This window comes from Phyllostomus discolor, chromosome 13 (assembly GCF_004126475.2).
Source record: "Phyllostomus discolor isolate MPI-MPIP mPhyDis1 chromosome 13, mPhyDis1.pri.v3, whole genome shotgun sequence".
Taxonomy (NCBI): Eukaryota; Metazoa; Chordata; class Mammalia; order Chiroptera; family Phyllostomidae; genus Phyllostomus; species Phyllostomus discolor.
This window is the reverse complement of record NC_040915.2, coordinates 21,426,145-21,441,077: the sequence shown is the minus strand read 5'-3', so window position 1 is coordinate 21,441,077 and position 14,933 is coordinate 21,426,145. Positions and strand designations below refer to the sequence as shown.

The 14,933-nt window shown below is 42.1% G+C and overlaps 1 protein-coding gene across 3 annotated transcripts; it reads left to right on the top strand.

The window, feature by feature from the left end:
* The first annotated feature begins 246 nt into the window (after positions 1 to 246).
* ZNF300 (zinc finger protein 300) lies at positions 247 to 13,907 on the top strand. Of its 3 annotated transcripts, XM_036014957.1 has the most exons (7): positions 247 to 482; positions 2,806 to 3,767; positions 4,475 to 4,572; positions 5,153 to 5,196; positions 9,736 to 9,862; positions 10,099 to 10,194; positions 11,334 to 13,907. In XM_036014957.1, the coding sequence occupies exons 3-7, from the start codon at positions 4,542 to 4,544 to the stop codon at positions 12,890 to 12,892; spliced, it is 1,857 nt and encodes a 618-aa protein (XP_035870850.1). In that variant the 5' UTR covers positions 247 to 482; positions 2,806 to 3,767; positions 4,475 to 4,541; the 3' UTR covers positions 12,893 to 13,907. The 3 variants fall into 3 exon arrangements, with proteins under 3 accessions (XP_035870850.1, XP_035870851.1, XP_028384614.1); XM_036014958.1 differs by lacking the exon at positions 247 to 482 and having other exon boundaries at positions 2,688 to 3,746; XM_028528813.2 differs by lacking the exon at positions 247 to 482 and having other exon boundaries at positions 2,689 to 3,767.
* Positions 13,908 to 14,933: the final 1,026 nt, after the last annotated feature.

Here is a 14,933-nt window from a genome sequence, read left to right as displayed (position 1 = left end):
ATAAATGTGTTGTTTTAAGCCACTAAATTTTGGGGTAAGTGGCTACATTTCAATACACAGATAATTAATAACACTCTTTATATGTAATATTTTATTTGATGGTTTATTCTTCTAGTATTTGCTTTTTATTTTTAAGGTCAACATATACATAATTGATCTTCATTATTCACAGATTCTGAATCTATAAAGTTATCTACTTGCTAAAATTTATTTGTAGCCCCCCAAAAGCGATACTTGCAGTGCTTTTGCAGTCATTGGCAGACATGCCCAGAGCAGTGAAATATTTCGGTTGCCCCATGCACACATTTCCAGCTGAGACTGAATGAGGGGTGGTCTCCCTTTTTATTCCAGCCCTCGGGCCGAGATGACCAGAGGATGGACACTGCATGGGCAGTGCAGGGCAGTGTAAGGGAGCCCAGGTCTGGGAACAGTGGATGGAGTCGGACTCCAGCTCTGGCAACCTGTTAGTGGAGTGACCTCAGGTAAGTCACTTAATACTTGTGAACCCCATCTTCTCTTTTGTAAAATAAAGACAATTGAATCTACCAGGATGGGTTGATTTAAAGATTATAATCTTAATTATACAAAGTTGTAAAATTCAGAAAGTTGTAGTTTAAGATTATAATCTATGTGCTACACTATGTATATATACATGTATGTGTGCATATATACACACATGTATGTGTATATTCACATTTCCCTAGGAGCCATGGTTCAGTATTTACTAATTTTGTTTGCAGCAACTTTATAGAATATAACTCTCATGAATGAGAATTGACTATATATATTCATTTTCATATTTCAAAAAACTAAATGGTAACAAACTATTTTCTTTTTTTCCACTTTGTTTCTTTTCACATATTATATCTTCAAGTTCACTCTCTATAGTATATAGAGTTATTTCTTTCTCTTTCTTACAGTGAAATAGTACTGCTTTACTGTTTTGTGTGTATACCATAATTTATACAACCAGACCCCTGTCAGTAGATGTTTGGGTTGACTGCTACCTTTTGGTATTAAAAATAATACTGCAGTGGATAACCTTTGACTATATATTTTTTGACAATGTATCTTTGGATATATTCCTGAAAGCAGGTTTTCTGAATCAAAGGGTTAAAGCTATAAAGTGTGGTTTTAGAGATACGTGCATATGTTCTTTGATAATCCTCTTAAGAGGTGCAGCTCAATTCCCATTCACTTTTAGCAAACAATACAGAAGAAGTAATGAATCACCACTTCCAATTTCGGTTATAAAAAGACTGTGGCTTCTGTCTTGAGTGCACCCTCTCTCTCTCCCTCCCTTGACTACTCGGCCTTGGTCGGAGCCAGCTACCACATCACCAGGTGGGCTTGAGGAGAACCAAGGCCACCACCATGTCATGAGGATAATCAAATGGCCTGAGGAGAAGCCCCCACGGTGGGGAGCTGAGCTTGGAAGCTGGTATTCTGAGGCTTGTCGTCAGCTCCTTGAGTTTGGAAGCATCTGCTTCTCCCACTGAGTCCTGAAATAACTGCAGCAAGGCTGACAGTGTGACTGAAGCTCATCAGAGACTCCCCCTGAACTGCCCATCGCAGCTGTTCCAGATTCAACTCTTAGAAACCATGAGACATTGAATGTTTATAGTTTCAAAGAGCTAAGTTTCAGCAACACCACTGCACAGCAATAACTAATATTAATACATGTAGTTTTGCTAGCCAACCCCTCTACAGACGGGCTACACCGTTTTTCTGTCCTACCAGTAACATATGAGAATTCCTGATTCCTGTTTCCAAATTTAGCATACTTTTCTTTATAAGTTAATAAATGAGAAACAGTATCTTATTGTGGCTTTGTTTTTTATTTCATCATGAGGGACTTCTCCAACTTATTTTTTAATGTGATACTACAGAAGGATAGCTGCTCATCACTCTCAGGATTAAGAGCTAAAGTTTCACAATTCCTACCAGGCTCTCTATGGTCTGACTACTTCCCAAATCTGTGTTTCCCATGGCGTTACTCCTCGAGGGTCTGAATGAATCATCACTGCGCCCTTCGTGCCTAACACGGTGACTGTACCTACTGTCTTAGCATAGGGCACGCGATAAATGTTGACGTAACCGGAAGTCTACATTGAAGTGCATGATTACAGCTGCCCATTTCTTACCCTCTTCTTTGTCTTGACCAAACATTGTCAGGCCTCTTTCCTCCCCACAGGTCCCTAAACTGTGCCTTGCCCCCAAGTTCACACACACCCTGAAGGGACAGTATGTGTGAACAGCCTCCCGGCACAGCTTAGTCTCAGAATCTGGGGACTCCAGAAGCATTTTTTGTGGATGTGCCCTGGTTTTGCCACTTGCACACCCCCACCTCTTGAAAGTTCCTACCAACCCTTCTTGGCCCTCTCTATAAAAGAAAAGCCTTTTTCTGTTTGATTTTGAGATGCTTATCAGATCTCTGAGGTGGGTGTTTCCTTATTGTGATAATCTTTTAAAATAAAACCTCTCCTTATCTAAGTCTAGATTTGTTTTTGACATGAGGAATAAAACTGCTACATGTAAAATTGCTGTTCATTTAATTACATAAGCCCCAAATCATGGCTTCTGGGAAACTGGTGATACAAAATTATATCTATGCACATGAAACTGCAGTTTAACATTCATTTTTCTAAAGCATAAAAGCTTGATGCAAAGTCTCAAGATTATAATAACAATGGTGTCTTATTGGTTCATTATTTTTAATCAAGTTAAGTTTTTTCACCCTGAAATCGAACCTCATCATCTTTTTTTTCCCTTTTATTTTTGTACTCCCCCCTTTCCCTGTCTCAGTCTCCCTCGCTGTCTGAGCCTCCTGGGTTGTCTCTTAGCTTCCCACTTCTGTTCCTGTGCCTCCCATTTGTGCCCTTCTGTTCCCATCTCTCTGGCTTGACCTTTGCCCCTGTTACCCCTGCTGTCTCCTGGTGTCTGATTCTCCACTTCGCATTCCTCTTTCTGTGCCCGTCTTCTTTTCCTTGTCTCTCAGTTATCCTTTTTCCTTAGTCGGCCTCTGCCGCTTACTACTGCAGTAGGAATTTTCCCTAGGGTATTCCTTCTCATCGTTTTTAGCATAAAGTTCATTTTGACTGTGTCTTCCCCGCCCCGCCACCCCGACTCTTCCATCACTTTGACCCCGTTCCCACAGTGGAACCGGCTCCAAGGGGACTGTACCATTCCGCCTTTCCATCCCTTTCAGCAAGTAGAACCTCCTGCTATAGGCCTTTACTATTTACAAACATGTAAAATAGAGTCAATGAGAATATTTTACTATTCCAAAGTCTTCCTTCCTCTTTCACCAAACGCAGTCTTCTAAGAGAGGACATAGCACTCGGAGCTCTTCCCAGTGCTTTTGTAAAGTCTCTCTACAAAGCTCGCACCTTATGGATTGGTACAATCCTCCTTTCCGTCAACTCCCCCACCCTCTCCCCTCCTGTCGCCGCTGGTGGTGCAGCCCAACCACAGGCTCGTTGTAAAAGGATTCCTGCGTGTACGGAACTGCACAGACTCTCAACATGGCGGCCCCTATTGGCACACAGTGCATGGCGGCAGCCACATTGCCTCCTGAACAAAGCCGCTGAGGACGCGAAGTGGGCGGAACCACCCAGCAGGGATCAGCGCAAGCCTCGCGCTCCGCTCACCCGGGTAGGAAGCGCAGGAGTTCGTTACTGTCTATATGACAGCTGTCCCGGTTTAAGCTTTGACCGGCGTTTCGGGACCTGATAACAGAACCGCAGGTCAGAGGGCTGATTCGTACGGTGAGTGTTTTGGATTGGCAGTGGGAAGGGAGCGGTCCTTGGAGGTCAGTGATTGGAGGTTTAAGAAGTAATGGAAAAGGAATGTGGGATTGGTGCTGGGTTCATTTGGCGAGGCAGGGATGGTGTGAGCTATGAGAGTAGTAATTGGGGAGTGATGTGCCAGTGATGGGGTTGTCTGTGGGGTCAGAAATGACACGTAGGGGGACACCCTGGTGGGGATGACTGGCGTCGGTGATGGGTGCGGGGACTGAGGTCGAAATGACGGGGGGGGGGGGGGGGGGGGGCGTCCACGTGGTGGTCAGTGATGTGATGGGCACACAGGAGTTCTGGCCGGTATGTGATCCATGGGCCCGAGGATCCAGGGATTTGGAAGGAGCAGTCATCATCATGTGAGCCCCAATTTATTGGGAAAGGTTTCTACACACATTAAAACTTTCACAGGTCATAGGCAGCTGTTGGGTTTTTAAAAGTCAGCCCCTCTCTGGAGCGATTATTGCGCCCTTAATCCGGCGCTCCCTAAAGAAATGACTATTTTAAAACAACATCAAACAAAAACAATAGGATTATTATGAAAAGTGTGCTTTTTAGTCCTACCTCTTTCTAAGCTTATTGAAATCATTTTACATTTCCTTCAAGAAACATTTATTGAGCACCTGCTGGGCACCCAGAGATTAGTATGATTATGTTTTTGGATCGTTTCCTTCCAGATCTGACTTGATAAAGTCTCCCTGTCATGGGCGCTCACTTCCTCTGAACCAGTTCAGTCCTGTCTGCATGACTCCAGGAACTGAAAAAAATTTACCAGGTATGTACCTTCCTCCACTGAGACAAGAAACATTTAAACAAAACATCTCAACATTAACATTTAGGTCCATGAATATTGATTAGCAGGAGAGTTTACTGAGTTGAGGGAAAATACAATAGAGGATGGGAATTCAGCTGCTGGTTCTTTCTGAGGAATAAAGAAATACATTCCTTAGTTTTCCATTTGGTCATTGCCATTCTAATGGCCAGGGGACTCCACCTACCATTAAATCTTTATGCAGACCTACCCATGTGTATTGCCTTGTGACAGCCATTTACAAATATAATGGCTGGTTCACGGGGAAAGGTAAGTTGTTAGTAGATCAACATGTAATATCTTTACATCCATACAGTTCAAAAACCTTGCATGAGATCTGTTTGCCCTTAGTATAGTCACAAGAGGACTTCCTGCGCATGTGCTTGCCCACCAGTTTGTAAGAGCCAAGCAGCCTCCTCCCCAGGTTGGCCTGTCATCCCCACAACTTCTGGTGGGCATGGTTTCTAGACCGATGGATGCGGAAGCTGCAGTCTGGGTCTAGTCCATGAAAATGTCCTTCTGATCACTGGTTTTGCTTTTTCAGGCATCTGTCCTTTGAGAAGACAGCAGAAAATGATGAAGTCCCAGGTGAGTTGCTTTTGTTTTTAATTTTTTAAATTGCCTCCTTGATTTTCCATACAATCAAATGGAAAAGTAAGAAGAGCTAAAATTTGGATTAGGGAAAAGGTACAATAGCCAAAATAAAGATCAGGACCTAGAAAGAGTTGCTAGGTCACCACGTAACTAACCTGGCCTTAGCCATTTAAAAAAATCGATGTACCAATTTTTCTGATCTTTCTTACAGACGTCAGTTACATGATTTGCAATCCTCTAAAGAGAAAGCAGATACATTTCCCATGGGAAGAGATCATTTCTAGCTACATATGGCTAAAACTTCCTTTTATAGGTCTGTGTTTAGGTGATGGAATACAGTGTTCTCACCAACATTCATTCCTGTGGCAAATGCCATAGTAGAGTTCTTGTAGCTGGTTCATAAAATGATCTCTTCCAGAGGGAAGAGATCAGTATCAGAGCCAAACTCCTTGAACTTTATCTTTTTGAGCTAGGGACATCAAACTGTTGCCTATGGTCCAAACCCAACATTTTATAAGCAACGTTTCATGGGCAGTGCAGGGGTGCCTTTTGTTTGTGTATTGTCGGGGTCTGTTTTCATGCTCCAGTGGCCGGGTTGGGTAAGTACAGTAGGGACCGCATGGCCTGCAATGATGAAGACATATACTTTCCTAAAAAGGTTTGTTGACCTCTGCTTTAGAGGACCAGATTGATTGCAGTGGCTTCTGATTATCTGCTTCATCCACTGGTAAAATCTAGAGAACATAGGATGCGTACATTTTGAATAGTCTTCCAAAAAATATATTTCTCTCAAAAAGCAGTTCTTAAGTTATAATTATCTGTCAAAAGCCTGGAGAGCCAGGACGCCCATGCTTCTCGTCCTGTCCTGTGATTTTTGTAGGATTGCTGTTCAACTCAAGGCCAGTGCCTTCCCTGCTCTTCCTCTTTTGACAGTCTGTATTATATTTTTCTCCTTGTCAACATTTGTTAAATACATGGTACAAAAATTCTAAACTGTATAAAAAGATAAAAATTGAAAGCTGAGAGACCTTTAACCTTTAAACTACCCTCCTCCTGAGATAGCAACTTTAATCATTTGTTTTTAACCTTCCAAACCTTTTATGATATGCGTATAACTGCAAGTGTGTATATGTGAAAGTACAAATATGTGAGTGCACATATTCTTGCACTTTTGGAAAAATAATGTCATAGTAAACATTCTGTCTGCAGTGTGATTTTTGACTCCATTGTCCAATATATTTTTGTGTACATTTTTTTAAGATTAATTTTTTTTTTTTTTAGAGAGGGGAAGGAAGGGAGAAAGAGAGGGAGGGAAACATCTATATGTGGATGCCTCTCGAGTGCCCCCTACTGGGGACCTGTCTCACAACCCAGGCATGTGCCCTGACTGGGAATGGAACTAGCGACCCTCTGGTTCACAGGCTGGCAGTCAATCCACTGAGCCACACCAGCCAGGGCATGATTTTTGTGTACATTTTTAATAACTTCCCATGCCAGTACCTAGCATTCTCCTTTATTATTCGAGCAGATGTGTATTATTTCCTTGTGGCCTGGCTGACTGGGATTGTTTCCTCATCTGTGGAACGGAGGCTGTATTCCTCATAGGGTTATTGTGAGAATTAAGTGAGGAAAAAAACAACCATGCTCAGAACTATGTAACTGGGGATGGTTTCTTCTATCTTTACATGTTATTATATCATCATTATTATTGTCAATCTTTCAATCAGCTTTTGTATTAGAAGTCCTTATTATATTTTATAGTAGAGTTTAATGACTGAGTTCTCTTATGAAAAGATACAGTTTTTTCCTTCTTGGATGTCATAACTTTAGAGCCATGTGTCCAACACAGAGCCATCAGCCACATACAGTTATTGGGCACTTGAAACTGGCCACTCTGGACTGAAACATGCTTTTAGTATAAAGTATGTGCCGGATCTTGAAGATACAGTTTTAACTCACTAGTAATTTAAAGATTGATTACATGTTCAAAATCACATTTTGGACATATTGATATATATATTATTGAAAACCACTTTTTGAACTTGGCTATTCTAAGTTTTGTATTCATTTCCCCCATTTCTTCCATTCTCCCAGTCATCCAAGCTGTAAAAATTATTTGTAGATGACAAAAGTATAATTTCTCACTGATTATGCATGATATGTTTCTCAAAAGTAACAAGATTTATACATATTTAGTTAACTGAACCATTTAAATATCAATAATAAAACAAAACCAGAATGTTAGAATTATATCTACTTGTATACATTTTTCTATCAGAATAAATTTCCTCTACATTCCATATTTATTATCTTTTTCATGTTATTGTTCTTCAGGTCAAAAGAATATAATTGACTGATGCACAAAAATATTTTTAACTTAAAATGAACTTTCTTTTATTCTCTATAATCTTCACTCATTCCTCTGTAGCAAAGGATACCCAAGGATTTCTTGGGTACCCAATATTTGTCATATATACTGGCTAGCTGTGGAATATCTCAGGGATATTTAGGCATTGTTCTTTTCTGAGAGGAGCGAGGGAGAACAATGGGGTTAACGATGTAGAAATCAACTCTGACATATAGACCTGAGAGCTAGGAACTGTTACTGTAAGGGGAGAGAGCAGTGAGCTTTATAAGGAAGTTGGGAATAGGATTAAAAGATTGTTGAACTTTGGATCACAAGGGAAGTTGGTTGAGGATGGGAAACAGCATTTTGCAAAAGTAGAAAGAGCAGAGTGACTTTAGGAAGGCTGAGAATTGGAGGGAAAATAAAGCGGAGGGTGTTTCATGGAAAGTTTGACTAAGGATGGTATTAAAGTCATGAAACATAAAGGGCTTGTTTACAGTATCAAGGAGGCAGTGGTCAGGAGCCCAAGCTATTGAATCAGAGCACTTGCTTTTAAGTCTAAGTTTGAATCAACCACGTACTCTGTGGGTAGCCTCTGGCAGGCAGTGAGCGAAGCACTGTAGTCCTCAGCTTTCTCAAAAGTAAAATGGGAACATTAATCGAGTTGTTATGAGGATAAACTGAATGCTTGGCAGCTTGATGATATGAATATGGGACTTGGTGCAGGATGAGAGAAACCATAAGACTGAAATGAGACTGTTTGTATGTTCAAGAGTAGGCCCAAAGGAGGCTCTGTGAGTAGCGGACTCTTGATATTTGAAACAGTATTTAATTAGTTTTCATTCTGAAAGTAATATTTGTTAATGATGGAATATTTAAGAGAAAACCTGAAAAATAGTTTAAAATAATACAGCTCACTCAACTTCTGTTAGATGACAACTACTGTGAATAATGATGACATAATTTAAATAGTCACTTTTGCCTCCAGAAACATCTTTTGGGCTCCACACTTACCTGAGTCCTTTATTTTAATACTGGATTAATAATTTGTTGTGGGGGGCTGGTCAATTGTGGGGGGCTTTTCTCATGAATGTTTTCCGCATGTTTTGTAAGTTCATTCTTTGGTATTTCTATTTCAGTTGATGTATTTCATGATATTACTAGCTATTAAGTATATATATATATATATATATATATATATATATATATTAGAACTGTTAGATTTAGGAGAAACTACAGTATTTTTCTATAAAATGAGGAGGCGTAGATTATGATCTTCAAGCACTTTGACATTCTGTGATTCTCTAAATGTTATACTGAGAAAGGCCTTCTCTCCTCTGTAATTATTAATAAAAAACCATTTTGTTTTGTTACTTTTGTGGTCTTGGATATTTTTCACAGTTAAGATATTTGCTCCATCCAGACCGTATTCTTTCTGTCTTCTAAGACATAAGATACGGCGTGTCAGTTTGCAGGGGCTGCCGTAAAGCAGTAGGACAGACGGGGTGGGTTCAGCAGCAGGAGTTTATCCTCTCACAGCTCTGGAGGCCGGAAGCCAAAATTCAGCGCGCCAGCAGGACTGGTGCCTTTGAAGGGCCGGGAGGGAGGATCTTTCCAGGGCTCTCTCCTTGGATCAGATGACCATGCTCTCCCCATGTCTCTTCATATCATCTCTTCTCCCTGTCTGTCAGTCTCTCCTAATTTCTCCTGTTGTATGGACATCAGTCATAGTGTATTAGAGTCCACCCTAATGACCTTATATAAGGAATCACGTCTGCAGTGACCTATTTCCAAATAAGGGGACTTCCTGAGGCACTGGGGGTGAGGGTTTCAACGTAGGAGTTTTCAGGGGACACAGTTTAGCCTGTAACACATGTATTCCACATTATTCTTTTCTGGTTGACTGTGCAGTTTTTTTTCAGTACTGTTCATTGAATACTCCATTTTCTTCCTGGTTATTTGAATGCTGCCCCTATTACATATTAAATTACTGTTTGGATCAGGTAGGCATTTTGTGACTTACCTCTTCTGTTTTCCCGATCCGTTCGGCTCTTCTTGCTAATGAAAGGATTTTTCATTGTTTCCCCCAAATATCATGATACAGAAGTAGGTGTAGGTATGGTATTACATGGTATAGTAGAAATAAGAAGGATCACTTCAGATTGAATGGGAATATACTGTTACAGGGGTTAGTATCATTCAAGGATGTGGCTGTGGATTTCACCCAGGAGGAGTGGCAGCAACTGGACCCTGCTCAGAGGACCCTGTACAGGGACGTGATGCTGGAGAACTACAGCCACCTGGTCTCCATGGGTAAGGACGGCTTCCCTGCATAACTCAGACTCGTACAATCATATGCCTTTCCCTGGCAGCCACCGTGGTTCAGTGGTTCCTGACATATGTAATGACTTCCGTGATCTTCATACCTTCCCAAATGGAGATCATTACTCTGCTGAGGGCCAACTGGACCACTTCATCACAGACTTGAACGGCACCTTCCCTTCTTCCTTCAGTGCCACGTGTCCCAGTTCCTCCTTTCCATTTAATAGGGCATCCGGTTTCCAAACCAGACGTCATCGCCAAGTTGGAACAAGGAGAAGATCCGTGGATCATAAAGAGAGACATATCAAATTGGCTTTTTCCAGGTAAAAATCAGGCAGATGGGAGACAAGAGAATTGAAGTGTCGGTTTGTTTTGTTTTATGTCATTGATTTTTGCCTGAAGCTTATGTTTCTGTTCTTACTGAAATCCCTTTTTTTGCTCTTGTGCTGAGAATTTGGTAGGCATTCAATTAATAATCAATTACATAATTGTGCATCTTTATAGGGGAAGCTGTTTCTTGCTGATTCTCACTCTTTCATATATATATGTATGTGTGTGTGTATATATATGTGTAAATGCCTTTTATGAAAAGGCTTATGAAGCAATAGAGAGCACATAAATTGTATTTTAGAAGATAAGACTTCCAGGTGCATGGCTGTACAAAATTAAATATCACATACAGTTACTGTTTGTAAAAGTTAAGGGAAAGCTAGAATCTAAAGAGATGCGACAGAATTTGAGAAGGCATTTTTCAGAGCATGCAGCAGTAGCTGCTTTGAAAGATGCTAAGTATTGATGATGCCGAAGTAGGAGGGTGAAGGCACATTGCCCGAGTGTGGTGGTGGCGGTGGTGGTCGGGGGGAGTAAGTGAGTTACGGAATGTGGCTCTTCTGGGTGAACCTTGCTCGTTTTATTTGCTACATGTAGTTCAAGGTTAAATTTTTGGTGTGAATCTGATACGGAATCCATAACATCACAATCCATTTTTTTGTCATTGTTTGTGTTGGTTGTTAATTAGGAATTTAGACTGAAGAGAGTTAAAGTATTTTGAGTACCAGAGAGACCTTGTTTATTCAGACAGTAGCAGCAGGATAGTGTGTGTGTGTTTGTGTGTGTGTGTGTGAAATGATTTATACAGTAAATGATTTCAAAAGGTGAAAAATATTTTTATTCAGAAAGTGGGGGAATTGGGAGGATTCTAGAATAGTAATCCAAGGCTAGAGTGATAATAATCCAGATACTTTTCTATCTCCTTAAAGTCTGGCTTTTCCGTGAATATATTTCTGACATCCTTGTCTCTCCATCACGTGATCACACTGTATGCTGTGCAGTCTCACAAGATGGCCTGCCTCTGTCCCTGTTTTCTGAGTTCACCACCTATGTCGCATCAGTTATTTGTTTTAGCCTCTCTGCTCTGTTTCGTGTTCTTCATGATTGTTTTATTTATCTTTCTTTTCTTCAGACAGGAAGCATCGCCCTGATGACCCCCAGTCATGTATTTTGGGGTCCTTTTCCTTCCATAATAAGACACTGAAAGGTGTCACAAAGGATGGTTCCTTGTGCTCCATTTTGAAAGTATGTCCAGGTGATGGCCAACGGCAGAGAGGTCCAGAAAACCAAGACAGACTTTCCAGTCAAGTTACAGTTATCAGAAACAAGACAGTGACTGTGGAGTCAGGCCATAAATATAACACATTGGGGACAATGTTTGAAGAGTTCATAGAGCCAGATACTTCAAGACAAAGACCCTGTAACTATGAAGCATTTAAAACGTACTTGAAATCTAATATTGACCTACCTCGTTGTGATAAGACTAGTTCAAGAAAAACCCCCGATGCAAGTTTTGGATGCAGAAAATCATTTAGCCATGATGTGTCCAGTTCTGATCTTGAGAAAATTCAAAAAGTAGTAATACCTTCTGATGGTAATCGGTGTGGAAACCTTTTCAGCAATAAACGACCCCTTATTCATTATAAGGATACTGCAACTAAAGAGAAGACCTGTATATGTATCACATGTGGGAAAGGCTTTGCTAAGAAGTTACAGCTTATTGTACATCAACGAATTCATAGTGGAGAGAAACCTTATGATTGCAGTGCATGTGGGAAAGCCTTCAGTGAGAAGTTTCACCTCATTGTACACCAGAGAACTCATACTGGGGAGAAGCCTTATGAATGTTCTGAATGTGGAAAAGCCTTCTCTCAGAAGTCATCCCTCATTATACATCAGAGGGTTCACACGGGGGAGAAACCATACGCGTGTAGTGACTGCGGGAAAGCCTTCTCCCAGAAATCACCCCTCATTATCCATCAGAGGATCCACACTGGGGAGAAGCCTTACGAATGCAGGGAGTGCGGCAAGGCCTTCTCCCAGAAGTCACAACTGATTATCCACCACAGGACTCACACTGGGGAGAAGCCCTATGAGTGTGCCGAGTGCGGGAAAGCCTTCTGCGAGAAGTCCCACCTCATCATACACAGCAGGATCCACACTGGAGAGAAACCCTACAAGTGTGCTCAGTGTGCAGAGGCCTTCAGCAGGAAGACAGAACTCATCACACATCAGTTAGTTCACACTGGGGAGAAACCCTACGCATGTCCCGAGTGTGGGAAGGCCTTCTCCCGCAAGTCACAGCTCATCATCCACCAGAGAACACACACTGGAGAGAAACCCTACAGGTGCGGTGAGTGCGGCAAGGCCTTCTGTCAGAAGTCGCATCTCATTGGACATCAGAGAATTCACACAGGGGAAAAGCCCTACGTGTGCACTGAGTGTGGGAAAGCCTTCTCTCAGAAGTCCCACCTGCCAGGACACCAGCGCATTCACACGGGAGAGAAGCCTTACATCTGTGCTGAGTGTGGGAAGGCCTTTTCCCAGAAGTCAGACCTGGTTTTACATCGGAGGATTCATACTGGGGAAAGACCCTATGGGTGCCCTGCGTGTGGGAAAGCCTTCATCCAGAAGTCCCAGCTCACCGTGCACCAGAGAATTCACAACAGTGGGAAAGCCTTAATGAACTGAGTGCAGAAAAGCCTTCAGTATTAGCTCAAGCCTTAATAAATACTAGAATCCTAAGTGATTTGATAAGTTTGTGAAAAGCATATTATATGTAAAATTTTACAAGAGGGTTCATGTTCATAGTGTGATGATACCTAATTCTTTCAGCAGTGATGGAAAATTAAATCAACATGATATGTAAAGCTTTTAACCTGTGATTTGAATGGTGAGTAGAACAAATTATGTATACAGAATGTTATCGAGTTACATATTCTTTATGATACCATATAACAATAACCAGACATTGTGAAATTGCTAATATTGGCTTATCATAATTTTGGCCATACAGCCATGCCCTGTAAAAGACATGAAGAAAGCTTGAGTAAAAAAAGAAAAACCAATTCCTAGAAATTGCATTTTAAGGAGAGACTTAGCTTGACCCCTAAAGATACATGTAAAATTCTTATATGAGGGTGGAAAGGTAGGTTAACTGAATTTAATAAAGGTGCTATTTATGTGTTTTCTTATCTCAAACGTGTAAGCCCGCCTATATCTCTGGAAGTTCCCTGGACCTTGAAATTGATGCTTCTGGGCCAGGTCTCCCTTTTCCTCTACCTCACTGGGGATTTGGAATGGGGGAAGGACTTGGGCACAGAACCAAATGGTCTTGGGTTTAAATCCTGGCTCAACGATGCAGATGGTGTGACTTCAGGCAAGCCTGCTTCACCCACCCGAATATTTGTTCTTATTGGTAAGTAAAAGTACAATGCAGAACACAGTTTTAGTTAATGTTAGTTCTTTGTAGTCTTTACTCTCTACCCTGCTGCAACAGAATGCTAAGACTAGTGTTTACAAGACACATCTGAACTTGCTTTGTACCCCAGACACCCTCGTTTTGATATCTCGTTCCTATGACTGGTTCCTTTTACTGTCATTTGTCTGGTGGCCTTGGTTACCGGTATGGTAAAGTGACACTTTATTGTACCTACTGTAGTGTTTTACCTGCACTTATTTATATAAACTGTGGTGATCGCACATAGAGACCCTCGTCTGATGTCTCTTCAGTTCCTTTCTGACCCCTGCCCTGTGGCCTCAGCTGTTCTCCCTGAGAACCAAGGGCACTTACAGAGGAAAGCTCTTGGGGTGAGAAATCATGGCTGCCATAGACTTGGGAACATCGCATCTCTAAAATGTTTCCCGCCATCCTTCCTGTGCTTTCACCTGTGTGCCCACAAGCAGCTGCGGATGAGGACCCACACTGGAGGTGCCCCACCAGGAGCGTACCTGGCAAGGGTGAGGGTGTCAGTGTGGGTGAACAGTTTACCCATGCTCACCTAGTTCCCGTTGAGTCCTTCACATTCCCTGCTCCCCCGATCCCCTTCTTGCATGGCCGAAGTGTCGGCTGTGGAAAGACAGGGCCCCTCTAAGTGAGAACCTCTGCAGGGGAGGGGGCACACCTCACCAGGATGTGGGGGTCTGTGCGGGCCCGTCCTGGTCTCACTGCCAACAGTGAGCCAAGGTCACTGCCACCAGGGACCGCTGACCATGCAGGCCCAGGGAAGAAGGCCTGGGGGACATTCCATGGGTTGAGCCACTCAGAGGGCTCTTCATGGAAGACGTCCGAGCTGGCTCCTCCGAGGGCCTGAGAAGGACAAGGAGTCCTGCTGGGCGCACACACAGCGGATGGAGAGGGACTGAGATGGAACAGCAGACTCACAGTTCTGCCTCGCAAGCCTCCCGTTTGGTCTCCTCACCGCCAGCCCCCAGTGAACCTCATTGACCTAATCACGGGTTTCTGTAAAAAACCCACTTCAGAATTAGCGTTTACAGGTGTAACACTTCACTTCCCTTGAGCATTCTGCTAGAGGGGATACCCTGTGCAGGGGGGCAAGGAGGAGAAACGACAGACCCAAGGGTCGGAAAGGAAAAATTAAAATGAACATTATTTGCAGATGATACAATTGTGTATAAGGAAAATAAACACACTGATTAAATATTAGAACTAAAGGAGTTTAGTTGCTTTATACAGTTTTAATATTAAACTAATTCAACAAACTAGCAACAG